This window comes from Aedes aegypti, chromosome 1 (assembly GCF_002204515.2).
Source record: "Aedes aegypti strain LVP_AGWG chromosome 1, AaegL5.0 Primary Assembly, whole genome shotgun sequence".
Taxonomy (NCBI): domain Eukaryota; kingdom Metazoa; phylum Arthropoda; class Insecta; order Diptera; family Culicidae; genus Aedes; species Aedes aegypti.
Genome location: NC_035107.1, coordinates 157,263,467 through 157,289,354, shown reverse-complemented (window position 1 = coordinate 157,289,354; position 25,888 = coordinate 157,263,467). Strand labels below are relative to the sequence as shown.

The 25,888-nt window shown below is 37.2% G+C and overlaps 1 protein-coding gene across 9 annotated transcripts in view; it reads right to left on the bottom strand.

Annotated features, from left to right (window-relative positions):
* The window catches only part of LOC5568540 (syntaxin-binding protein 5), a 91,912-nt gene that overhangs the window by 15,277 nt on the left and 50,747 nt on the right, over positions 1–25,888 (bottom strand). For 4 of the 9 annotated variants that reach the window (XM_021851930.1, XM_021851934.1, XM_021851927.1 and 1 more), the window contains 15 exons: positions 25,069–25,276; positions 24,918–24,993; positions 24,697–24,857; positions 24,168–24,630; positions 20,741–20,819; positions 20,562–20,678; positions 18,844–18,986; positions 18,588–18,774; positions 10,404–10,752; positions 7,842–7,958; positions 7,638–7,760; positions 6,818–6,943; positions 6,564–6,758; positions 6,378–6,486; positions 6,016–6,102 (listed from right to left, as the gene is read on the bottom strand). In XM_021851930.1, the coding sequence (XP_021707622.1) occupies positions 6,016–6,102; positions 6,378–6,486; positions 6,564–6,758; positions 6,818–6,943; positions 7,638–7,760; positions 7,842–7,958; positions 10,404–10,752; positions 18,588–18,774; positions 18,844–18,986; positions 20,562–20,678; positions 20,741–20,819; positions 24,168–24,630; positions 24,697–24,857; positions 24,918–24,993; positions 25,069–25,276 (2,540 nt within the window). Of the gene's footprint in view, positions 1–6,015; positions 6,103–6,377; positions 6,487–6,563; positions 6,759–6,817; positions 6,944–7,637; positions 7,761–7,841; positions 7,959–8,652; positions 8,876–10,403; positions 10,753–18,587; positions 18,775–18,843; positions 18,987–20,561; positions 20,679–20,740; positions 20,820–24,167; positions 24,631–24,696; positions 24,858–24,917; positions 24,994–25,068; positions 25,277–25,888 lie in introns of all 9 variants that reach the window. The other 5 variants (XM_021851961.1, XM_021851958.1, XM_021851943.1 and 2 more) reach the window with 4 other exon arrangements.

The window sequence follows — 25,888 nt, the reverse complement described above, 5'->3', positions numbered from 1 at the left end:
CAAGGAGCCCCGTTGGAACTAGGGCACCTCACTCAGTTTGAACTGATCCTGGCCGAACGAAGCCTGTGGAAGCTAGCCCAGAAAGGGTACTACACGGCCGAAGTAAAACAACTTGGTGAGGACAGCTGCACAGTGGTCCCAAAAACGAGTCAAATTTACAAACTTTGTCCGTTTATGGATAAGCACGGTGTACTTCGTATGCGGAGTCGGCTCGAGCTATCTGCGTACGTGCCCTACGAGATGAAATTCCCCGTAATACTCCCACAAAACTCTACTATCACGCACCTGATTGCAGATTGGTTTCATCGTCGTTATCAACACGCAAATCGAGAAACGGTAGTCAACGAGATGCGCCAGCGCTACCACATCCCGCAAATGCGTGCGTTGGTAGCGAAAGCAGCTAAAAACTGCATGAGATGTAGAATATGGAAGGCAACTCCAAAATCACCAGCGATGGCTCCGTTACCAAAAGTGCGCCTAACCCCATTTGTTCGGCCGTTTACTTTCGTGGGCCTCGATTACTTTGGTCCAATACTAGTAAAACAGGGACGAAGCAACGTAAAGAGGTGGATTGCCTTATTCACATGCCTCAGTATTCGTGCAGTTCACCTGGAAGTCGTCCATACCATGTCTACAGAGTCATGTGTTCTAGCGATCCGAAGATTTGTTACGCGCCGAGGAGCTCCCGCTGAAATATTCAGCGATAATGGGACGAACTTCCACGGAGCACACAATAAACTTAAAAAACAAATAGAAGAACACAACCAGACTTTAGCCGCGGTTTTCACCAACACAAATACCAAGTGGTCTTTCAATCCACCCGGTGCTCCTCATATGGGCGGAGTGTGGGAGCGTATGGTGCGTGCAGTGAAGGTAGCTATAGGAACGATAGCTGAAGCTACCAGGAAACCAGATGACGAAACATTGGAAACAGTTATTATCGAAGCCGAAGGCATAGTTAATTCACGACCGTTAACATACATCCCCATGGATTCTGCGGATCAGGAATCCCTAACACCTAACCATTTTTTACTAGGGAGTTCTAATGGGGTCAAGCAGTTGCCTGTGCTGCCGACAGAGTATCGAATGACCCTCAGAAGTAGCTGGAAGTTGGCACAACATTTGGCCGACGGATTTTGGAGGCGATGGCTCAAAGAGTACTTGCCGGTAATATCGCGGCGGTCCAAATGGTTTGAGAACGTGAGAGACATATCAGTAGGCGATCTAGTACTCGTCGTAAACGGAGATGTGCGGAATCAGTGGACCAGAGGGCGCGTGGAGAAGGTAATTCCGGGTGCGGATGGCAAAACTCGACAAGCATGGGTACGAACAGCTGGAGTGTTGCATCGACGGCCGGCAGTAAAGCTGGCGTTGCTCGACGTCATGGAAGGCTGTAAAACGGATCAAAGAAGTCATAGTCGTTCACGGGAGGGGGCATGTGACAGCGAGCAACCCTAGCCACCTTGGCCAGGCTGCCCTGTTGCATATTTTCGCAATACATCTTTTTGACACTGACAGTTCAACTGACAGTTCTATAAATGACAAGCCCGACTTTTGAGATCTATACTAAAAACAACATATTTGGATTTGGCAGAACGATTTTGTGAATGCTATATTAGTTGAATTTCTCGATAATTTCTTAATTTTCCCGTGTAAATCTATTATCAGTCCAGTTCAGTGAAGATATTACGGACTCTACAATAATTTACACGTGCGCCAAAGTTTATGACATTATTGAAACAAACAGTTAAACAGTTTAAAATATAATTTGTAGAGTTATAAACTAAACCTACAGTTGAAACTTAACCTAAGAAGCTACTTGCTAAGAAAGGGATCAGTAAGAAGATTAGAAAACTGAAGATTTTTAAAGAATGTTTGCCCTGATACTACAGCCCTGTGGTACCGCTGCTATAAAATTCAGTCCGAACACCGGTCGGTCCAGGATCTTTTCGTAATGGAAATTTCCTTGACTTCCCTGGGCATAGAGTATCATCGTACCTGCCACATCAAAATTTCAGCCAGTTCAGACTGCCAAAAGCTGACATACAGATTACTAAACTTAACCATTTTGTATGAAAAACAGCATATGGTTACTATCTTTTGTCACTGATTGCAGTTTTATAATGTTACTTCTAAGCTACGGAAAACCTCTCACACAGAGAATGGCATGTCACTTAAAAACAAAATGCAAGTAGCATTAAAATGAAAAATTATCTTAATCATGAATAACTATTTGGCAAAGACTTTTAATTTGTAAAACATCATCATCATAGCCAAAGTGTGTTTTTCTTTGATTTGATGAGACCACATTAATCTGAGCCTAAAATTTATCTAGCTCATGCTGTTTACGACAAACGAAGTTTTCCTGAAAGGCGCGTGTCCTAAAAAGTTAAAAACGATAAGAAAACTTTAGAATGCTGTCATAGGCATTCAAATCATGTTTTGCTTAAATAATATAGAAATCCTCCAGAAAACATTGCTTGTGTTGAAAATTGTACTGACCAACACATGCACTTATTTATGGGACTGATATTAAGTCCAGTTCATAAACTCGTCACTTACTTAGATTTCTCATTGAGGTATGTCAAATGGGTCATTAAAATAACCAAAACGGCCGCCATGAAAAGCATACACAGATAGCGTTAACGTAGTCTGGTGTGTTTGACAGTACAGCTGTCACAACATTAATCCCAAATACGGGGCGCCTCTGTTTTTATGCGGTGAGTGCCGAAAGAAATACCTTCAATGATCCATTGTAAATACAAAAATACTGAGAAGCAGGCACTGTTCCAAGGGATAAAATGCAGTACTAGAAGTGGTAACCATTCTGAACCCAACTACTATGTCTCTATTCGTCTCTGAATGAAGGGGAGAAGAGACGAGGGTGGCGTGACGCTATTCAGGTGTAGTGGTTATCACGCCCAATGGTATGAGTGCTCTAGTGTAGATGTAGTTGTGAATCTTAGAGGAAAACAATATGCACTCTGTCTCGAAAAACACCCAAAATCCGGGTGTAAATTTTTCAAATTGGGTAATATTTCCATATGCATTTTGATGAGTCTGGAAAGCGTGTGAAAGTTTCTTTGAGGGAAACAAAAACAAACTGTGTATGACGAGCGTATGCTAGTCTACGTGTGTTCAAATGTCACTAAGCTCTATAGGGGACCAATCTGACCAAAAGCGCTTAGAACGAACAGAAACCTTCCTTAATCGAGTGGTGGGGACAGACCTGGTATAGTGGTTAGAACACACGCCTCTCACGCCGAGGACCTGGGATCGAATCCCATCCCCGAGATAGTCACTAAAAAATTTCAGTGACGACTTCCTTCGGAAGGGAAGTAAAGCCGTTGGTCCCGAGATGAACTAGCCCAGGGCTAAAAATCTCGTTAATAAAGATAGAAAAAAAAATCGAGTGGTTAGAGTCCGCGGCTACAAAGCAAAGCCATGCTGAAGGTGCCGTGCCAGGATTCGATTCCCCGTCGGTCCAGGATCTTTTCGGAAATTTTCTTGACTTCCATGGGTATAGAGTATCATCGTACCTGCCACACGATATACGAATGCGAAAATAGCAACTTTGGCAAATAAAGCTCTCAGATAATAACTGTGGAAGTGTTCATTGAACACTAAGCTGAGAAGCAGGCTCTGTCCCAGTGAGGACCTAATACCAAGAAGAAAAAGAACGAGCAGAAACCTGAAGCAGTTAGAAATCACGTATAGGGGTTTGTGCTTGAGAGTAGCAAGCGTATACCGCACGCGTGTAAAGTGACAACGCTCAGAGCTTGGCAGCAGGAATAGGATAACTCCGCTAAAGATGCACACATCGCCCAATATCGAATGTGTCAGATTGATATAGAAGAAACTATGCGGAAGTGAATTTACACTCCACGCAGATTCTGTCAAGACATTGTTGCTATATGTAAGCATTACCTACACAGGTTCTGGCACGCAGAGTCTCCTGTGTGCCGTGCCGCAATAGTGCTGGTGTGGATGAAACAGCGAAGCATATCGTATTAGCCTATGCATGCCCTATTATAGGGTATATAAGTATATATTGGAAGTATACTGACAGCTATAGAAGATACGCTATTCAATCACAACACTTTCTGAATAGTTCCGAGAATTGAATAAATTAAATTATAATTTCGATTTCAGTACAAATCTGACTGATTTTCATAACTATTTTATATGTCTGCGTATTTTTGTGTAAGATAAACGAAAATGCAGCGTACCTATTAATACTGCCCATAATTGTATAATTGTAACATTCGACAAAAGTAAGCATTGAGTAAATGGAAGTGTGCATTTCATGGCAGTATGGGAAGAAACTTGAATTTCTAAAAAATTCCAAGAATTCAAAAGTGCTTATTTGAGGCTGAAATTTTGTACAACTCATCTCGCATACTGGGTAAATAGTCAGAAAATAATTCTGATACAAATGTCCTTGTTTACTACATTATGAGGCTCAGGTATAATCTCAATGTGACTGTTATGCGATTATATTTAGCAATGTGACAAAACAACTTGGTATTTTTTTCGAATTTTCTAGAACAAACTCAAAGATTTCAGTAAGTTGATCGAAAGTATTTATCATTTGATGAGTCTGCCCGGTATTAACTTGAAATTGTCTAAAATGTCGAATGTAACAAATATGCAGTTATGGGCAGTACAGTAGCTGTCAAAATACGTTGATGCATGCCATGAAACGATAGGCTTTTGCTTTGCGCGCTATTTTGAAGTTGTCCGTGAGAGAGCGAGACAGCACCAACACACGGCGCACAGTGAAAATCAAAAGAATTTATGGCACGCACAGAAGCTCACTCAAATGCCTACACTGCATTGTTAAGGGGACAGCATCCGTCATAAATTTGAGAATTTTCAAAACCAGTTTTTTCGTTCAAAATCATGAAAGTATACATGAAAATGCGTTCACTGTATTCTATTATCCAACCGGAACACAATGAACACATTATCGTCTTATAAATTTCAGTTTTGAACAGAAAAACTGCTGTTGAAGTTTCGATGATGACGATGATTACGACGACGGATCCTGGAACATGAAACGGCCCCTGGACGACAGCAATATATTGATGGATTGATGTAACTCCTCAATATATTGAGGCCGCCTGAGTGTCACATCAATGCTGAAGCAAATATTGAGGTGAAATCTGGAAATTTTGATCCTCTTTTCAATAATCCCTTTCATTTTTCCTCTCAGTTTGATCTCGGCAAACGATAGCAGCTGAATTGAAGCATGTTTTGTGCTCGTCAAGTGACTCGTTTGAATCGGAATCATAAAACAAATTTTGTATAAAGCCTCTCAAGTGGCGGACCCGAACCAAACTCGGTGAAAATATTAAAGAAACGTGTCGACAATAAAATTATTGCCAATACCTTGTTAATTTAGGGGCCACTTTATGTGAGAACTTCGGTGATTGTTTCAATGAAAAAAAGTATTTGGAGCATGAATTTTTAGTTTTTCTCTAGGGAGTACATAATCCGCAAAGGGTCCGTAACCAGCATCGAATCTCTGACTATGTACAAAAAAGTCCATATAATGTATTTAATTTGCATTTATGGAATCTTTCAAGTTTGTTTTATGTGTAAAATTTAGTATAATAATAATGATAATAATTATTCATTAAGTTTTCGTATAGATTATGAACAATATAAACACGTTTTTGAGGATGTCTTCAAATGGATCAGGCCTTTGAAATTAATGATATTTAATCCGAACAATGAAGTCCATTGCAAACTTACACAGCCCTCTAGTTAAGAAGGCACATTCTATTTTTATGGCGAATCCATATAAGGACGATGGATTTTCTTCTGCAGTAAAATATTGATTATAGTACTTATGAGGCTATGAATGTTAACGGTAACGTGGCTCAATGAGTATCTACTAAATGCAGAATATCAGCCTTTGAAAGCGCAGCACAAACGGAACTAATGATAAAAACAAGAAACATTCTATAGAAACAATTTCGCGAAGTCTTGAAGCATATTCAAAACACTTACAGATTGGTGTCTTCATTGACAATCAATTGCTGTCCCCAGATAGACAGCATAGGATCGATTATTCCCTGTTTACATTTGGTTTGAAAACTGTAGAGAAGTAAACATGAATACAAATAGTCAATTGCTAGATCATGACTATGATCATATTTTGAACTGTATTTAGAGATAGTTATTTCCAAGACCCCTACATAACTATTCTTGCAAGGTTACTGCAGAATAAGTCATATGAAATTGCTTCTTAAATTTGAAATAATTGGAAAAATCTTTTTGGTTTGATATTAATAACATTGCAGAATTGTATATTACAATTGAACGTTCCTAAAATGATTTATGAACATGCTAGTTTATAAATGTGAACTCACCTCAACTCGGATAGTGGAAGGAAATCTATATCAAGCAATAGCTTTAAACTTGGCAGAGTAAACACAATCAAGTGTCCATTGGATGCGTAGCAAATTAAACAAACACTGTCTGTAATGAAATGGAAAACAAACAATAAAAATAAGTATTATATAGATACAATTTGTTCAAACTGTTCAAAAACATACCTTTCATACTTATTATTTCGGCTTTCACCACAAAGTCAGTTTCAACGATATTTTTCTTGTAAACGCAATTTTGACTTGGAAGCGCAAACACGCCTGCCTGTTTTTCACTGGCGATCACTATAAATTGACGGTCACATAACGTACTGTCCGGGTTTGTGGGACTCATCTTATTGGCGGTTTGTTTGGTAGGGGTTTCTACAAAATAGCAACAAAAAGTTAGTATAAGAGCAGTAGGCTTCTATAAAATGGTATACTATCACGTTTTTCTTTGCCTTCCCTGCCGTCATCTTTCCAAGATTCGAACGCATAGGGTATCAGTGCGCCATTGCAGTCCAACAGTGACATGGACAACACGGATCCTTTCAGTCGAAATACTGGACCTATGAATGGAAGAAATAATAGTTTCTTTAAATCAACTATATTGTATTGAGAAATGTACCTTAACCAGTGATTACTGCACGGTGGATTGTGCATACAATCAATAAAAATTAACAGAATTTTGGATAATGTGAAAGACCTATTATAGACTTAATACAATGCTAAAATCACTGTTTGGTCGATGGGCCAATAGGTAGCGGAAGTGTGTAAACGCCAAACACGAACAAAAACTATGTGAGCGCTGCAGGTGGTGGATTGGCCACCTACCATACATTTGAATCGATCGTTAAAAAAGGAGTCGATAGACATCGATGAGAGTTTGACATCTGTTTCTCTGTGATAAAAGTTCGAATTGTTATCATCACTCTATCTTGGAATTTGTCACAAAAAAATAAATATTAAATAATAATGATTGTATTACATTCCCCCGAAAACCTTTTTCCAGAATTTCAATCCCCAGAATGCACCATTCCTCAAAAACCTATTTATCCAATATTGTTTCCCATATTTTTTCTTCATATTACAAAACTCTGAAACATTTAGGCGAATTCCGACGAACAATTTCTTCGAGAAGAAGAAGTTTTCTTTCATTATTCACCAGCAAGAATTTGTTTTTTTTTCTTCGAAGAAAACACGCGCCGGAATTCACCAAAACGTCTAAACTTTTTCATGGATTTTTTGAAGTATAAAAATTACCTGCCAAAGCAGCTTGCACAGCTTCTGATTTCCTGGCTTCCTGGTCCGGTATATTCAATGACACTGTTAGTACAGCCCCTAAGCTAGTACCAAGCCACATCGTAGGAAGTGCTAATGATGGGTCTATTGATGTTCGATAAAGACAAATAAGAAAACACAGATTATGAGACAATTAATCAAAATAATAGCGAATGTAAAACTTACCACTTTTCTTAATATAACTATCGGCAAATGCCAAACAAGTCACAGCCTCTGTACTAGCATTTTCTAAACTTGACATGGACGACGATCTCGATCTAGAGAAAGAATTGTCCAACTTGTCTGTAATTAAAAAGAATTCAAATGATCGTGTATATATTGTTTCATCACGTGCTAAACGTACATAGAATAAGCAACCCAAAATAAGCGATGGAAATGTTTATAACAGCCTAGAATGAGGAAAAATCATAATGAAAATGCACAAAAAATGTTGTTTAATAAAAATAAAATTCCAGTTAAATAAATTAAGATTTCAACAAACACATAAACGAAATCGTATATGTACAAAAAACAACATGATAAGCTAGTGTGAAATAACTTTCCACTGAAACGTCCAATGCTCGAAACTGCTGCTCATGACATGTTTGTCAAGCAAAACTATCAGTTCTTAAAAAAAAAACATAATCGAACAACCAGCATTCGCTAAAGTGCACTGTTAAAACACAACTAGTAAACTATCGACATTGAAATTAGAGATAATTTCTCAAATGTTCAAAACCCAGAATAAACAAAATCGTATACGATAGTGAATAAGAATACAAAAATATGCGCTAATTAAGTAGTATGCAATATGTACAATCGCCTACACTTTTGGTTCTTATATTCTACGACGTAGGATCTATGCCTATCTTGGTTTAGAGTATAAAATATTTAAAAATTAGGCAAACTCAGTATTGAAGAAAAAAAAAGATAACTTTTTTACGAGTACTTACAAAACATATAAAATTGAATGTATGTTCAAAAAGTTCTACCATACCTTGAGATCTAGATTTCCTAACGGTGTCTGGTGCACCGGTTATTGTCGAAGAACTTCCCGTTCCTGTTTTTTTACTTGGGCTTCCGGCACTGGTTATACTCATCCCTCGTTCTTGCAGTGAAGAAGGCATAGAAGAGTTAACGGAGTTTGGAGTAGTTGCACAGCTAGTCCCTCCATTGCTACCACCGGTGACTACAGTACTAGAGCCGCATAAACCATTAATCTGCGCACATACAAAACGGTTTGCTTTTTTGGTGGTCTGAATGTTCATTTGTTGTCTTATACAAAGTACATAGTAGCTGATCGAAACATTAGAGTGATTCAAGTCATCTTTACGATCAATACCTTAAGATTAACCAAGGATCAAATAGTTTTATGCTAGAGCCGAATACGAATTAAATACGTTCATATTCGTTACAACTACTAAAATTTTATTGCACTTTTAGGCAATGGAAATCTAGAATAATTAGGACGGATGTTACATATCTCCTAATTGGCGAGGAACTTGCCTGAGCTTAGAAGGCCAAGTAAGTGGCTTGGTAATTGTACTGGGATTGTTTAAGGATATCTAGCTTATTGCATGCATTGAAACCTCCATGCGTCGATATCCCTTGGCTTGATATCGACTCATAGAACAAAATTAGGTTTTCATCTTAGTTAGTAGCTCTTCCACAGTTGGTAATTAAGAGCTTTCTTTGTCACATATGTAATTTTTGCATGTATATGTACGTTGATATTTGCCCATAGTCGAAAAAATAGGCCAGGGGAAGTGGTTCACCCAGAGTGAATTTATAGCAGAGAAAAAGTAGATTTTGTATGAAAATTGACAGGAAAATGAATGACAAGTTCATCCACTTCTCCTGGCGTATGTTCAGTACGATATAGTTGCAAATGAATTGTCCAATACTGTAGCCAAATCAAATACCTACATTATTATGTAATGCAACATAAACGAAAAAAAACAAAACCATATTGTGTATTTCTTTCACTACTGGACTGCAAAGTGCGGCTTCATAAGTGTGAAAATGCGAATAAAAGTGCGTAATTGCATCGAATCATGTTGGTGTGCTCAGAGCACTTATTCTTTGGACTGCGACGATTAACCCCGCTGAAGACACCGATTCGATTTGATGCAATCGCGCACTTTTATTAACGTTCTCGCACTTGTAAAAACTTGTGCAATAGCTCAGTGGTGAAAGAAATGCGCAATATTTCAAACATTTTCAAATGTTAGCTCTAAAATAACATTTTTTACTTTAGAAATTCGATGCGCCCTCCACATTGTCGTTCCGATATGCTCAATAAAGTAAGCCTTTACTGCCCATAAATGCATGTCAGTCCCATCTTTGCTGGGTTTCCTATGCACATGGGACAATTATGCGTTTATGGGCAGTTTACACCCTAACTGATTTCAACATTCAATAGTCACTTTTTGCACAATCATTCCATTAGCACCCTACTATCGATATGGGATCTGTTAATGTGAATAATAATAGATGAAGAAATATGAATGATATTCAATGAAATATGATAGGAAACGGCTCAAGCCAAATACTTAAATGTATTATTTACTCGATGATGTCGATGAGCTGCGCCTATTTCCATTGCTTACGATGTGGATTGTGTTTGATCTTAATAACACAATCTGAATGTGATGTTGACCATTATAAGCGGATTATATTGTCACTATAAAACACCTGCACCATGGTTAGTAATGTTAGTAGCATAAACGATAACTACAAGGTACTTACTAAATTTTCGCACCCAGTCTGAGATGCTGAAAGATTCTAAGAGTGTCTTTCTTCTAACTTTAGTGTTTCGTTCTGATTGCTCCCTAGCCAGTTTCTTTGTGCGTACTGGTGGAATAGGAGGTTCTACTATAGGAGATTCTTCTATAACGTGTTTGACTTCTAAGACGTTGACACTCTTCTCCTGAATCGTTTGGCTTGGGCTGCCTGCGCGTTGAGAATTGACGGAATCATCATCTTTGGAGATCGGTTTACATTCGCTTGCCTCTTCTCCAACTTCAACTGCACTTTCAGTCGAAGGTACATCCTTACTTTGACTAGTGTGGCACTCCGGTTCAGGGTCATTTGAATGCTGTTTACCAACGGAAATTTAGATTAACGTATAAGTGAGACTGCCAACTATTATTTTCAAGCAACATTTGGTACCATAGGAATCTTTATTAGACTGGCCTATAAGTGCACACATTATTGAAAGGATTTTAAAACAACATTGATGATTCAAAGCGTGTAGTGCTTTAACCCCGTGTATATGACTATCGTTTCACTGAAAACTAGCCAGATTTTTCTTTTGTGTATAAAGGGATTCTATAACATTCCCCATTTCCCCATCCCCCATTCTCTCGAAAACTGTTCCCCAGAATCTCATTCCCCAGAAAAACAATACCCAGAATGAACCATTATTTAGAATTTTATACACCAACTTCAAAAGTTCTAAAAAAAGTTGTTTACAAGTACATGAGAAGGTTAGCATTGGTGTTAATTATATACACATTTCAAATTTCATTCGAAAATGAACTATCACAGAAGTTTCACTTTTATTGGCACTTATGAAGGCTGATTGATCAGTCTAGGGGAGAAACACAATATCCAATACTTTTTTTTGGAGAATGTATAACTCATCACTGTTCAGCACAAAATAGAACTACACCCTTCTTTCGATGTAGTACATACAATCGACTCTCCAAATCTCGATGTCGAAGGGACCATCGAGATACGGAGAGATCGAGACAAAAGACTTGAGGCGAAGTAGGCCGTAATTGAAATTTGTACGCGTCGTTGATGATTGTTGCTAATTCATCTCACGATTTCGAATCAAAGAAAATCAGTTGGTTTTGCACTGACACAGCTGAAAAAGTATCAGCATACTTTAAGCATGTTAGCGCATACAGTGATACTTTTTCAAGTCAATATAAACTATTAAGACTGAGTTTTATCACTCTGAAAGCTGAAAAGTCATCATTGTTGCCTAGGGTCAGTATTCCCTTAGTGGACAGTCCCCTATAGTCACACTAGTGGCTTTTTACGGCCGTTTTGCTATAAATCTTTTCAAAATATTTTTTGACTTGAAGGTCAGAAGCTATTTATCTAAGTGCCATTGATACACAGCTTGATTTTGTTCAAAAAATGATCGAAATAATTAGTTTTGCTTAAAATTTGCGATGATCGAAATAATTTGTTTTGCTCCCTTGCGCCTATAGTAAACCTATTGTTCCTATAGTACACACTCCGAAAAAATCATGTGATTTTGCGTCTTCTGGATGCACATAAAAGAAGCGAGCCAAGTGACGTGGATTTGAGTCACATTTTAAATACGATGGTGTCTGATTCGGGGAATTTCAATCATAGCGGCATCGTTTTCATGTCCTTCATCATGTAGAATTAAATTTTTCTTTCAATACATCTTTCAGAACCCATTTTTACGTCATCTTATCACTTACATCATGTTTCATTCAATCATAATGTGAATTACGTCCGCAGTGATTTTCATTATTTTTAAGAGCGTAGCACTACTGAGAGGAACTATTTTTTATTATACGAAATAATTAATGAATTAAGAACTTTTTTTACATCAAACGAAAGCTTTTGAACCACACTTTGAAGGAAAAATATAAAAGCTTTGTAAAAATACGGTTTTGATTAGTATTATGCCAACGCCGTGATGCTAGTGCTACTATAGGAACAGAAATTAGAAATAGTGCTACTATAGGCACATGTACTCCTATAGTGGCACAAGCGATAATAAATACAAACATATGAGTTTTTGTAGTTTTCATATTTTTCCCACAAAACCAAGATAAAAAGCTTTCAGATGATGTAAAAATAATGACGCTAGCGTTATTTTTCGATTTTATACGAATATTTGTTCTTAGCTATGCGGCTATTGGTACATAGACCCTATATCATTAGTAAGATAAGACTGAAAGAAGGGTTCATCACTATACACCCGATTCTGTTTTTGCACGGATTTTTTTTTTACACGGCCGTGCAAAAAAAGTTTCCATACATTTTTTCCGCCAAAACCTTTTTTATGCGTGAAACGTTGAGAAATAGTGTTACTTTTTTTGCACGGTACGCATTCCCCGTGCAAAAACAGAATCGGTTGGCAGAAATAAACATATCGTTTGTACATTTTATGAAAATTTACTGAAAGAAGGCTATGAATTTATTATATCACATCAGACCTTAGCCTGTCACATCAGTGACTCACGCGAAGGAAAAATAAAAAAGGATATGCATATAGCTTTCTGAGGAATGGTGCATTCTAGGAAACGGGATGATGGGAAATAATTTTCGGGAGAATGTTATAAAATCTTATAAAAGACATGACGAAGAAGTCAAAATGCCCTTACAGTACACAGAAGCTCTGTGCAAACGTAAAATATACTCATATAAATTAGTTGTATATATTTTTGACAAAAGAACAACTATAATTTTGATACAATATTCTTATTCTTATATTCAAAGCAGAAACGCTAACGCTTATTTACAGCATAACAATTTTGGTATTATATTACACAAAATCAGAGAATCTGGTTACGACCACACCTCATTCAGGTTTTGTAATGGAATCGAAAATTTAACTTCCAAACAACTTAAACTACAATCATGACGTATTGGTAAGCTATTATGGGCTTATTGAGGTATTTTTTTTGTATGGTATTCAGTTGGAGCTGCCTGACAGCTTAACTTGTCAAGGCTGAACCCTCGGTCTGGCTTTTGCCAAGTTTCCCCTCTACCAGGACCAATACTCAGACGGACTAGGCAATGGCGCCCACATGAACACTGTTTTTTTATTAGTATTGTGACGTGGTAGTTTTTGAAAAGTACCCATATTCCCTTGCTTCTGAGAAAAGGAAGCATTATGAAAATCAGCAGCTCAATTAGAATTTGTTTGAAATAGTAGTGTAGAATTTGTTTGAAATTACTAATACTGTCTAGTCGAAATGGTTTTGAATAATTTGTCATACAAGTGCTATTCTGATTACTATTGTCTTTTACGTAAGATTAGAGTCTTAAATGTCAAGTGTCGTCAAGTCTTAACAAAATTAGGCTGTTTAATAGTAGTTCTAGTTAATTTCATTTTTTGTTGAAAAAAGTCGCTTTCCTTGTCTGTTCAACAATTTTTCGAAACTAGCAAGTGTACCCTAATGATCGATCTCAGCGTCTTACTTTCCATAGTCATTTTTATAGTGAATATTGAAGAGTAAAGTTACCTTAGGCTTCTATTACAGTCTCCTACAAGATTCACTTTTCGGTGGCAAATGCAATGCTTCACAACGCCTACTTTCTACTTGTAAATTTTGCGAAAATGAAGCTGGAATTAGATTATTTATACCGCTGTTACAAAAGAGGTATTTCTTATTATGGCAATGTAAAAACCATATTAAAATAAGATTGTCGCCACTTATTTCTACTCAGTGAATCTACTAGTCATTTTCCTAAGAGTTCCTAAGCATTCCCTACGTCGTATATGATAACGATGTATCTAGCTAGCTAATAGTAAGAGTGGCTACGGATCATTCTGGTTAGCAAAAGGCAAACTGAACGTCACCAATAGTATTAATGTCCACTTCGAATAGATTAATTATTTGAAATGGGCATCAATTCTATCAATGACGCAGAATGTCCGTTGGATCACATCCGAGATATTATTGCGTCTATGCCATATGAATTATGACGCGGCTTTAAGCAAAAAATGCCAAAATGTGATACCACCACTACAGGTTACGCCTTTGGTTTCCATCATATGGGCTAATGGATTATGCCCTCCCATCGCGGCAAGGTCGCATAACCAAGGGGAGGGTATTATGGGCTTATTGAGGTATTGCATTCTTTTTGAAAACATGTATGAGTATTTTTTTTAGTAACTACCTTTCATGCAGGACTGTTCTATACGTTATTTATTGTACCTATACATCAAAGCTTATTCTGTGTGTAGTACATGAAATTGCTATTCTTCGACATTTTGTCCGGGCATAGTCAGCTATAATAGTACTTTTTACCACAGATTTTTTTTCCATGTAGAAATAATAGCTCAAGAACCTAAGAGAAACAGTAAAGCGCGAAATCGCATAACGCCAAATGGTATTGAGCTTTTCAAGAAAAGTTCACGGAATGCGATTATCTAAAAAATGTCGATATACTGTAGTAGTGATAATAAGAATCACCAAATGTTCCAGATTTAACAAATTTGGAAATTTCGCGTCCTTGAAGAACGAACACGGGGGCATGGGACCTTTCTAAGCCGAGTGGTTAAAGTCCGCGGCTACAAAGCAAAGCCATGCTTAAGGTGTCTGGGTTCGATTCCCGGTCGGTCCAGGATCTTTTTGTAATGGAAATTTTCTTGACTTCCCTGGGCATACAGTATCATCGTACTTGCCACACGATATACGAATGCGAAAATGGCAACTTTTGCAAAGAAAGCTCTCAGTTAAAAACCATGGAAGTGCTTATAAGAACACTAAGCTGAGAAGCAGGCTCTGTCCCAGTGCCAAGAAGTAATGCCAAGAAGAAGAAGAAGGACGAACATTTTTGCCTACTTTTGACATTGCTTTTGAATTGCGCGCATATTATCTGCGCGTTACCGCCGCCGCTGGATTAGGATTTAAAATGAGCGCCGCAAAACAAACCACAAAACGGTGAATCGCAAAATGATACAAACCGCGGAATGCTACGCGAAATGATGAAACACGTAAATGGTTTAGCGCGAAATATCGGACAACCGACGACAAGAGTGAACTTTTATTCATGTATTTATGTAGGGTAGAAGCACCGGTTATGATTATAGCGCCACTTGTAGCCACAGTACATAGTACATGCCACGTGTATCCGTTTTACACAGAAAATAAACATAAAACATTTCATGTTTATTAGAACACATTCACATGGTATAGCCACATTCATTCAATCGTCCCAATTGATTCAAAGATACAAAAGAAAAAACATAATTTTCCTTATAGTCTTAACTCCTATACTCCCAATTTGGCCACGGTATTCCTAATTTGGCCACTCTCATAAGAAATCAATGGGATTGGACAATTTAGGAACAATAGTTAAGAATGTGGCTGGAAACAACGCGATTTTCAATACAAAAATGAAAATTTTCTCAGTTCCGATATTTTTCATACACAAAAGGCATTGAAAGTTTGTATTTGGCACAATTGCAGTACATGTACATTGCTTCTCGTATATTTTTCAAAAATGTTTACTATTAGCCTGGCCAAAACCTTTGCTTCTGCCTTATTTATTTGTCAATGCAACTGTACAACCTCGTGCACTGAACATAAATATGCATTGATCGTTATTCAAACGAAAGGCTTTGGTTAGAGTTAGGAGAAGGCGGGGCAGTATGGTCATACGGGGCATTATGGGCCATCCTTCATTTGAGCTTAAAAAACCGATTTGAACCGATAACCTAATTGAATAATTTCCTAATTTCAACCAAATTTTATCTGAAATGAAAGTTGAAGTCCTATTTTATATGCTTGCTGGATTAGATCACAAAAAAAGTTTGACAAATCATACTTTAAATTTGATGTAAACATCAATTAAACTAGTGTTTTATACAACTTTGGCGACCTGTAGCTAAAAATTGTGACGTGCAGCAGTGTTGATAGACTCACACTCAAATCTCAACCAATACACTCTCCCGTGAGAGCAAACTTATTAGAGATCTGCTGCGCAAATCTCACGCTTGAGATTTGGATGCAAAATCACTCAATCAACTCAAACCGTAAAAAATGATTCAGTCGCAAAACCCGTCAAAAACTCTTGAAACCCGAATGTTGTTGTTTACGTTAGAAAGGATTACTATAATTTTACCAGACTAACAAGAAATTATTGCCGTGTGTTAGTAAACTGTGGAAATACGAAACAATGAGTCAAAAAGGTGAGCCAACTCATCCATGATTTTTTGACTGCTGAGTTGCGTGATTGATAACTCACGCATGAAAAATCTCAAGCGTGAGTTATGAGAAATTGAGTTTTTCACAACACTGACGTGCAGAGACATTTCTGAAAACGGCGTCAGATTCAGCGACCTCAAATCTACTAGAGACACATAGGGGGTAGTCGGGGCGGTTTGGCCAATGGGGTGGAATGAGCAACCTTTGAAAACTGCATAAATTCTTGAAAATTCATCTGAAATAACATGCAACCCCAAAGCTGATGAGGAAATGAATCAATGGGCATGTTATAAGTCAGTGTTCTCAAAGAAAAAGAAATAAATGATGTTCAAAAAAACTGCCCATATTGCCCCGAATGGCTCATCATCATCATCATCATCATCATTTCAGAATGACGATGTTTGACTGTTAGAATGTTCTTAAAAACATATATCTTCTTGCACGGAGTGTTTATAAATACTAATAACTTTCAAGTGTAGTATCAAAATAATTGAATTGTTAGATTATATGAGATAATTTTGCAATAAAAAATGGGGTGCTCATGTCAACCCCATCAGTAAAAAATCGACTAGAAAAATTACAAATTTTGAAAAATCAATCATTCATTCGTGAACTTCATAAGACAAAGAAAATCATGTGGATCTAGTGTATTCATCTAAAAATTGTTGGGATTCATGCAAACATTCGAAAAACTCGTTATTATTTCAGCGCTTTTATCGACTTTTCCTTAAGGTGGCCAAACTACCCCAATTTCCCCTAATTAAATAATTGAGACACTCAAAAATGTCATTTTTGTTACGCTGTGATAGTGCCCCGATTAACCTAAAATTTACAACAGAAACATAATTTTGAATCTAATCAGTACAAAATTTACAGCATTTTTGATGCAAACTTTTAATTTATCTTAAATAATTCGTTTTTAAAAAATATAAAATATAGATTTTGATATATTTTCTAAATTTTAAATTCACTAGAATTATGCTCTACAAAGTTTAACGTCAACAAATTCGAACAATTTTGCAGATTTTTTTTTTACTCTTATCAATTTTATTTATTTTTTTAAATTAGGGAGCCGGATCCTATTCTTGGCACTTTTGATTCACTTCGGCAGTGAGGTTTTTTGAAAGCTATAAAGCCACCATATGTGTCGGATTGAAACGCTTTTTATTTCCAAACAATTCGGCCGAGAAAAACTCCCCATGCAAAAGTGAAACATTGAAGTGTTCAAGTAACTCTGCCTGCACCCTATTTATCGTAAAACTGGAGTTTTGTGATATCTTGAAAATTTACCTACAAAGGTATCGACCGTGATAATTTTATATTGAAATTGTTTATCGGCATATCGGTCTATTCTGCTCGAAGTAAGAGGGAGCATGGAGGAGAAAGCAATGAATACTAGATGGATAGATACCGTAAGGGAACGGCGAGAGAAATTGGATTAGATGTTGAAGAGGGCATACCATATGAAACAGTATTACTTGAAACGTCACTTCCTTGTGGCTAACGTCCCCTATGGGAACGGCTTGGGTGTGTTTTGAGAATGACACTACCAAGACAGCCCTTACGGTACCTATCCATCTAGTATTCATTGCTTTCTCCTCCATGCTCCCTCTTACTTCGAGCAAAATAGACCGATATGCCGATAAACAATTTCAAAATTGAAAATTTACATCTAAAATATTTTGAATTTATGTTTTCAACTGGGGAAATTCACAAGCTGCGGTGAAAATTACTAGTCAATCAGAGCAAGCTGGAAGCTGACATCTAAGCCCCCAAACTTGACCACTTTGTACCCCTGCACAGCCCCAACAAAGATTGAATCCGACACTAGTTGAGGGGATTGATAAACGCATACATGGAATGATTGTTTTATAATGAAGATCATAAGACAAAGTTGTAGCACAATACTGTTTTGAAGGTAGAATTGAGTCACAGCTCGGCAATTTATTCGTCGACAAGTAGGTACTGCATGCACGTTTTCAACGAGATCAAAAGAGCTTACCTGATCTATGCTAGGGGATCTCAATTGGTCTTCTTTCGATTGGACGCTTTCTAACCGCTTGGGACTTCGTGGCGTTTTTATGTACATATCTAACGAGCCGTATATCTCTTGAGTAGAGAGATTGAGTAAACATATTTTCTGGACAATATCTACCACAGCCAAGCCATATTCATTTCCGTATGCCATTCTGAATACATAAAAAAAAATCATTTTCAAATCGATTATCAATGTTCGCAAATTTTGAGTCAAGACTTACAATCCATAACTGGAATTAATGGTTAGGGCAGTAATTTGACCGGGATGGGTACCATGGGTCCAGGGGGTTATGCATACTAATTGAGCTTGGAAACCGGGTGGTTTCCGTTGTGGTCCACTTTTCACTTTCAGCATTCCGTTGTACTGTAATAATTTATGAGAGAGAGTTGAGCTTTGCTGGCCTATCTTCAATGGTGGAAAAAACTAGACGAGTGAATACCAATGCGCGCAGTGACCAATAAAATTATGTTTTTTTCTTGTAAAAATGAAAAGTTTCTACGGATAATAATAACTTGAGCGTGTTAGTGTAAACTCTGGAAGAAAATTAGGACCCAAATTTAGAACTGTGCTATTTAATTCCAACTAGATCTTTGTAGCCAGACATGTGTGTTACGACCTCAAATACAAGCCCGTATTCGTACTAGTACTAGTCTAGACTCGACTTGTGTTGACCGTCTGAACGTAAAGACTCATTACTAAACTGTTTTGAGTTTACGCAACAAGTTGCAAAATAGTAGTTTTTACAGCAAGAGTTCATTGCTCAGCTGAAACTAGTTGCGTAATAGTAGTTTACGGAACAAGTTGCAGAATGATGATTTTTACAGCACGAGTCGTAAATTTATCCTACGAGGCTTGCCGAGTAGGATAATTACTACGAGTGCTGTAAAAATCGAGTTCTGCAACGTGTCACGTACAACATTTTTTGAAATTTCGTAGAAGACTACTTGAGGGTATCAGAAAATATATCGGACTGCATTCACCATTATTTTGAAATTTTTGAATGATAATGTAATGATGTAATGATTCATTACGCAACTCAAAACAGTTGCGTAGTGAGAAAGCGTTGCGTAATGAATCATTACAGCACTGGTTGCAGTTGCATAATGACTATTGCCACACTGCATACTTCAGTGCAGGAAAGTAGGCTGTTCCATGACAGATTAGCGTGATGAAAAACAGTCTATTATGATTAGAAATTGAAAAAAAAAAACTCTTTTCACGCCAATCTGTCATGTAACGGCCTACTTTCCTGCACTGAGGTGTGCAGAGCCGTTATAGTCATTACGCAACGCTTTTCTTTTACGCAACTGTTTTGAGTAAGGTTATGAATCATTACACAACAATTTTCAAAACTTGCAAGATAATGATGAACGCACCACAATATGATATCTGATACCGTCAAGTGGTCTTCAACGAAATTGCAAAACTCGATTTTTACAGCACTCGTCGTAATTATATATAATGTACGACTCGTAAACTACTAATACGCGACACTTGTTCATAACGTGACCGTTTAAGTTACTTTTTTTTCGAAATTGAAAATAGTAATTATTTATTTGCAAAAAATGTTGTACGTAACTCGTTGTAAAACTCGATTTTTACAGCACTCGTACGACAAATGTACGACTCGTGGTGTAAAAATCATCATACTGCAACTTATTGCGTAAACTACTATTGCGGAGCTCGATGCAAAACTCGATTTTTAGAGCACTCGTACTAATTATAAGTTTCGTTGGATAAATTTACGACTTTGTCGGTACATATTTTGTTCAGGAAGTTAATAAAAACAATAATAAAATTAAAAATTGTCAAAAACATTTGAACAATACAAAAAACATACATTTTATTGAGTCATATTTTTGCGCAGATGTGTCCATTGTTATGTTCATAACTGTGCACAGTGTGTAATGTGCATACAGGGAGCAATCATAAATTTACCTTCTTTTCGCATTCTACAGAATCGGTTTGCTTTGGCAGTGTCTTTGGAATAAATTCACACTCGGGACTGCCATCGTTATCCACCGCGTTTTCATAAGAAATAGGAATTTCGAGCACCTGAAACAGGCGAAAAATGATCAGAGTTTGAAATTTATCAAAGCAGATTAGGCTATGCATACGGCAATATCTCCAGTGCTTTCCGCTCTTTTAAATTTAAATAACGCTACGTGCCCACTATTCGTGGCTATACACAGTTTCCTGTAAAGATATAAAAAAAGTAATTAAATAAATAGGATAAAATACCGTTCTCTTTTGAACTTGAACTCGGTTGCACTAATTTTATATTCGTTTCGTCAATTTATGTAATTGGTCATATGTGCAAACTTCTACAAAATCCTCCAGCTTTTTTTATAATATTTTAAAAAAATGGATTAATGGTTTTTGGGATGGTACACAAATTATGTCACGCTAAATTTCAACTTTTTCGATTCCCTCCCCCCCTTTGTCACGTTTTTTGTAAGAGTCCTACGAAAATTGTGTAAGGCTTGTCACACTTGGCTTGACCACACCCCACCCCCTTGGAGCGTGACATAATTTGTGCATGAACCCTTTGTAAATCTCGCAATAAAAGTTAAAAAAATTGCGTAGGGGTAAAATCGAAATTCTAATAAATATTATTAGTTTTATACCATCTTGTTACCCATTTATGGAAATATCGTATCGTTTTTGTAACGTGCAAAAATCAATTTGAATAAATATACTCCAATTTTGACATTGAAATTTGATAATGTATTTTAGCACCAAATTGACCAATCTTAAGGCACAGACATACAGACGTCACACTCTCAATGCTGTCCATCGACCAACTTTTTAACGGTCGATTCGAATATATGGTAGGTGGTCAATCGACCACCCGCAGCGTTCGCGTCGTTTTTGTTCGTGTTTGACGTTTACACACTACCGCCACCTGTTGGACCATCGTCCACCTACAGCGTTTTTAGCATTGGGCGTACAAGTTTTCGCGACTATGATTTTGATCGCGATTTGTTCTAAGTGGTACGTCTGTTTCTCTGTGCTTAAGGTGAAGATGCATCGAATCCAAACCTCGAATTTTCAAAAGCACAAATCTAGATACCAGTGAGTTAAATTTTCAGCACGATCAGTTGTCTGGTTCTCTATATTTGTGCTCTTGAAAATTAGAGGCTACACACAGCCAAACCGGCATGACAGTTAGTACAATTATCAATTTAAACCTTAGTAGATACCGCGAACATTAACGCCCAATGTTAAAAATAGTCATTGTCATGCACCCAAATTAATTTTGACATCTGCATACTGTACGTATATTCGGTGTTGTATAAGATTGATTTCATGGTAAATATGCTTTGAATACCGAAGAATCCCTGCAATTACTTCATATTGTGTGCCTGATTTATAATCTTTACCAATTATAACACGCGAAGGCTAAAACAAAACCGACCAAACTCACAAAATTTGGGAAACTGGATTTCAAATGCTCAGATTGAATATAATAAATGTCACAATATTTTAAGTTCGTTTAAATTTTTTAATCGGGAAATAGTTTTCTTCCAAATCCTATAAGAAATAAGGTCGGTCTTTATTGCAGTAAAATTTAATGGAAACCATCTAGGTCCTATTGAAACGCTTCGTAAAGGCTACCGGAAAATCCACGAAGCTCTTACGTGTAGCGCCGGTGGAATAGACGAAATTCAAAAGTTCATGCGTTCATTCTGGGCTAGGTATCTACCTATGATTCACGTAACCGTGAATCACACGGTGAAAAATGCGATGGAAAAAAATCACGTATGTTTGCACGTAAAAATGACGTTTGGAATTTGTTAAGTGTGGAAAACAGATGACGGTAGTGCGCAAACGTCAAACTCGAACAAAAGCGATACGAGCGCCACGAGCAGCGAGCATGGGTCTAGATCATTTGGTATAGTCATTTGGCAGAAAGTCATATGACATGACACCATTTGGCATAACGGTTTTTTAGTATAATGGTCATTAGGCATAACATTTTCTCATCAACATTTCTGAATTTTCGTATCAATAATGCGAAATCTACTATTTTTCCCACAGAGGGAGAATGCTTTTTCGCTTCCTCACTTGAACATTTTTTTTCGCTCACACTTATTTTCCCTAGAGTCACGATGGAGGATAAGTGAAAATCATTCCACTCAGGGGATAATTTCTTTTTCAACCCATCATATTTTCGCTCACTAACTTCTCCAGAGAATTATCACTATGTGGATAAACAAAAACTGATGCCGGCGACGGGATCCGAAATCAGAACATTGCTAAAAACAACCGTGATGTGTGCACGCTAACCATGCCACCACATCAACTTGACGAAATCAGTGGCTATTTGGTGCATAAAAGCAACTGCTGCTTGTGGCGATGGATACAGGAAAAGTTCTCCATGGATAGGAGAAAGAGAATATAAACTTCTCACAGCTGTGGAAGTGTGCAATTATCTATTTTCACTCTGTTTTGTTGACGGATAATTTCGCAAGGCAGATTTTTGCTGATAATTGTTGTGAGGGAGAAATCCATTATAAATGAGTGAGTGAGAATTTGGAACCTTGCTCATCAAAAACAGTTTTTTAAGGGATATATGGTTATGGATATAATTCTGTTTTTTTTTTCTATCTTTATTACCGAGATTTTTAGCCCTGGGCTAGTTCATCTCGGGCCCAACGGCTTTACTTCCCTTCCGAAGGAAGTCGCCACTGAAAATTTTTAGTGACTATCTCAGGGATGGGATTCGATCCCAGGTCCTCGGCGTGAGAAGCGTGTGTTCTAACCACTACACCAGGTCCGTCCCCTTATAATAATTCTGGTTGTCATAAATGGTCATTATGCCAATTTACCGATATATCAAATGGTTATTATGTTAAACAGCGTTATACCAAATGGCTCGCTCTCATGAGCATGTAGCCTTAGCACACTACCAAATATTGTCGCACCGCCACCAAACCGGATCGCGCCAGTGAGATTCGCGACGCGCCTCCACTCGCCGCATTTTGAAATCTGTTTTTAGTGTGGCGCTGCATTCTTACGATTTTTATGAACACAGCGCACTGTTCACATATTAGCTGTCCGCTCGGGGCCCAAGAAAATAATACTTTCAAATAAGTGTTGATCTTGATTTCTACCGGATATTAGAATTGAGCGCTTTTTTGCTGTACTATGAAATAAATCTCAGTGTTATGTTACTTGTCATATTTCTGAATAAGATACATTCTCTCTGTAAAATGCAATGAACATCATAAGTGCTCCATGATTTTTATTTAGCATATATGGTGATAATATTCGGTAATATTCAAAATACCGCTACCAACTAGATACATAGTCCTTAAAGTTGATTATGAAAGCGAGACTTTCACGTTATTTACTATTTGTATTTCTTATATTCTTAGTGTATGCATTAAGAGCTATAACGCTCAATGTTACACCAAACGCTCAATGTTACACCAAACGCTCAAAAATAGTTTCTCTTAGTTTCTTCTTTTGTTCACACGTTTCTTTGTGCCTATTCAAACATTCAACTTTTACAGATAATCGTTGTCTTTTGATGCTTACCTCGACTCGGCACATAATGCTATCGCCGATATGGATAACGGATCGTCGTCGCTGACGTCCATCGATCTCACTCTAGATTTTTCGAATATTTTAGACGTTTTTAATTTATAAAGCACTTGTAACGTTCCAGCACTTGAGTCCCAAAACTTGATAGACCCGTCCTGGTGGCCAGTCAGCACTATTTCCGAATAACTACAGGACGTTGGTTGCCATTCTCCTCCGTTGATGGGCCACTCTCTTTCCGAATACCCTGATCGACGGTTCGATGCACTTCTTCCTACTGAATAAAAGGCTGGAACTAAATCAGATGGACAATCCGCTAAATATGTACAACAAGTAACTGGCGACTCGTGTATATCCATAGAATAAGGCGATTCAAACGTTGGATAACCAGTTGTTAACAAATCTATCAATACTAAATCATTTTGCAGTAGGACCGCAACGGCATATGGTTCCTGTAAATCTGTGAACAGTAATAAAAATCATTGATTGCACAAGCAACATAAACATAATTACTAAAATCACATACCACTACTCCATGGACTTTCACAAATCGTGATAAAGTCAATAACCGGATGTTCCATTTCTAATACTGTGGTTGATTTGCCCTGAACTAATACTGTTATGCAATGAGACTTACTACTACATTTTTCGGTCGGTAGGCCACCAGAGAATATTGTAAATTGTTCACTGCAAAAAAAAAAAAGAGTAGAGAGTGTAAGCAAACCAATGGCAAATTGTTATGCTTACCCAAGTCTATTTGTTTTAACTTCCACTTTTTGAATTGCATTGCATGCTTCTATTTTTCCATCTTTATTTGTCTTAGCTAGAAAGTAGATAAACCAAAAAATAGTTTTAAAAAATACTTGACAGTTCAATTTTGATTTTAATATATACTCACCATGTGGAAAACCATGCACTAGAGGTTTAGGTGAAAGTTTTAAAGGCCACGTACACAAAGATCCATCAGAATGAGATGTGATGAAATGTTTTCCTTCGTGATGCCAGGAACACGATAAAAGAGGCTCCTGTGATATCCATCGTAGTTCTGCGCATTTTCCTCTCATATCCCACAGAACTAATTGACCTGTTTCAAATCCTATCAGTAACTGGAATGAAAATCAAAATGTGAGCATTTATAGCTTGTATCTTAGTGCAGCATTTATTTATTGATGTCAACTTTTACTTTTCCGGCGGCGCTCAACGGGCACTCGAAACGTGGACGTTAAAAGAGGTTGACTGGGAGCCTTATAATGTTTTTAAGCGCAAAGTACTGTGGATAACACAAAATTAGAAACTAGTAACCGTTGTGTGCAACATCGGTGAATGCCACGAGTACGCCGAAAAAAATAAAAACACACAGCTGTTTTACTTGCGAAATAAAAGAGCTGTGTGGTTATACTTTTTCCAATTTGTCGTTTAAATTCAAGAAAACTGCTTTTTATCGTTCAGTACCGATAGTATTGATATATTGGTACTGACAGTTTTTCTACTAAATCGAAAAATACTCTAATTTTGATATTTTTAATAAAAAACATGGGAATATCGTGAATTTAACTTTTGTTAGAGGATAACATTTTGTTGTTTTTTTTTTTTGAAAAACAAAACATTTTAAGTGAGAATATTTGTTGAAAAAAAAAATACTTTCCATTTCTTTTCCGTTCTGTCGGTACCACTCATAGCAGAGACCACGGGAATGGAAACAGTTAAGGATATATCGC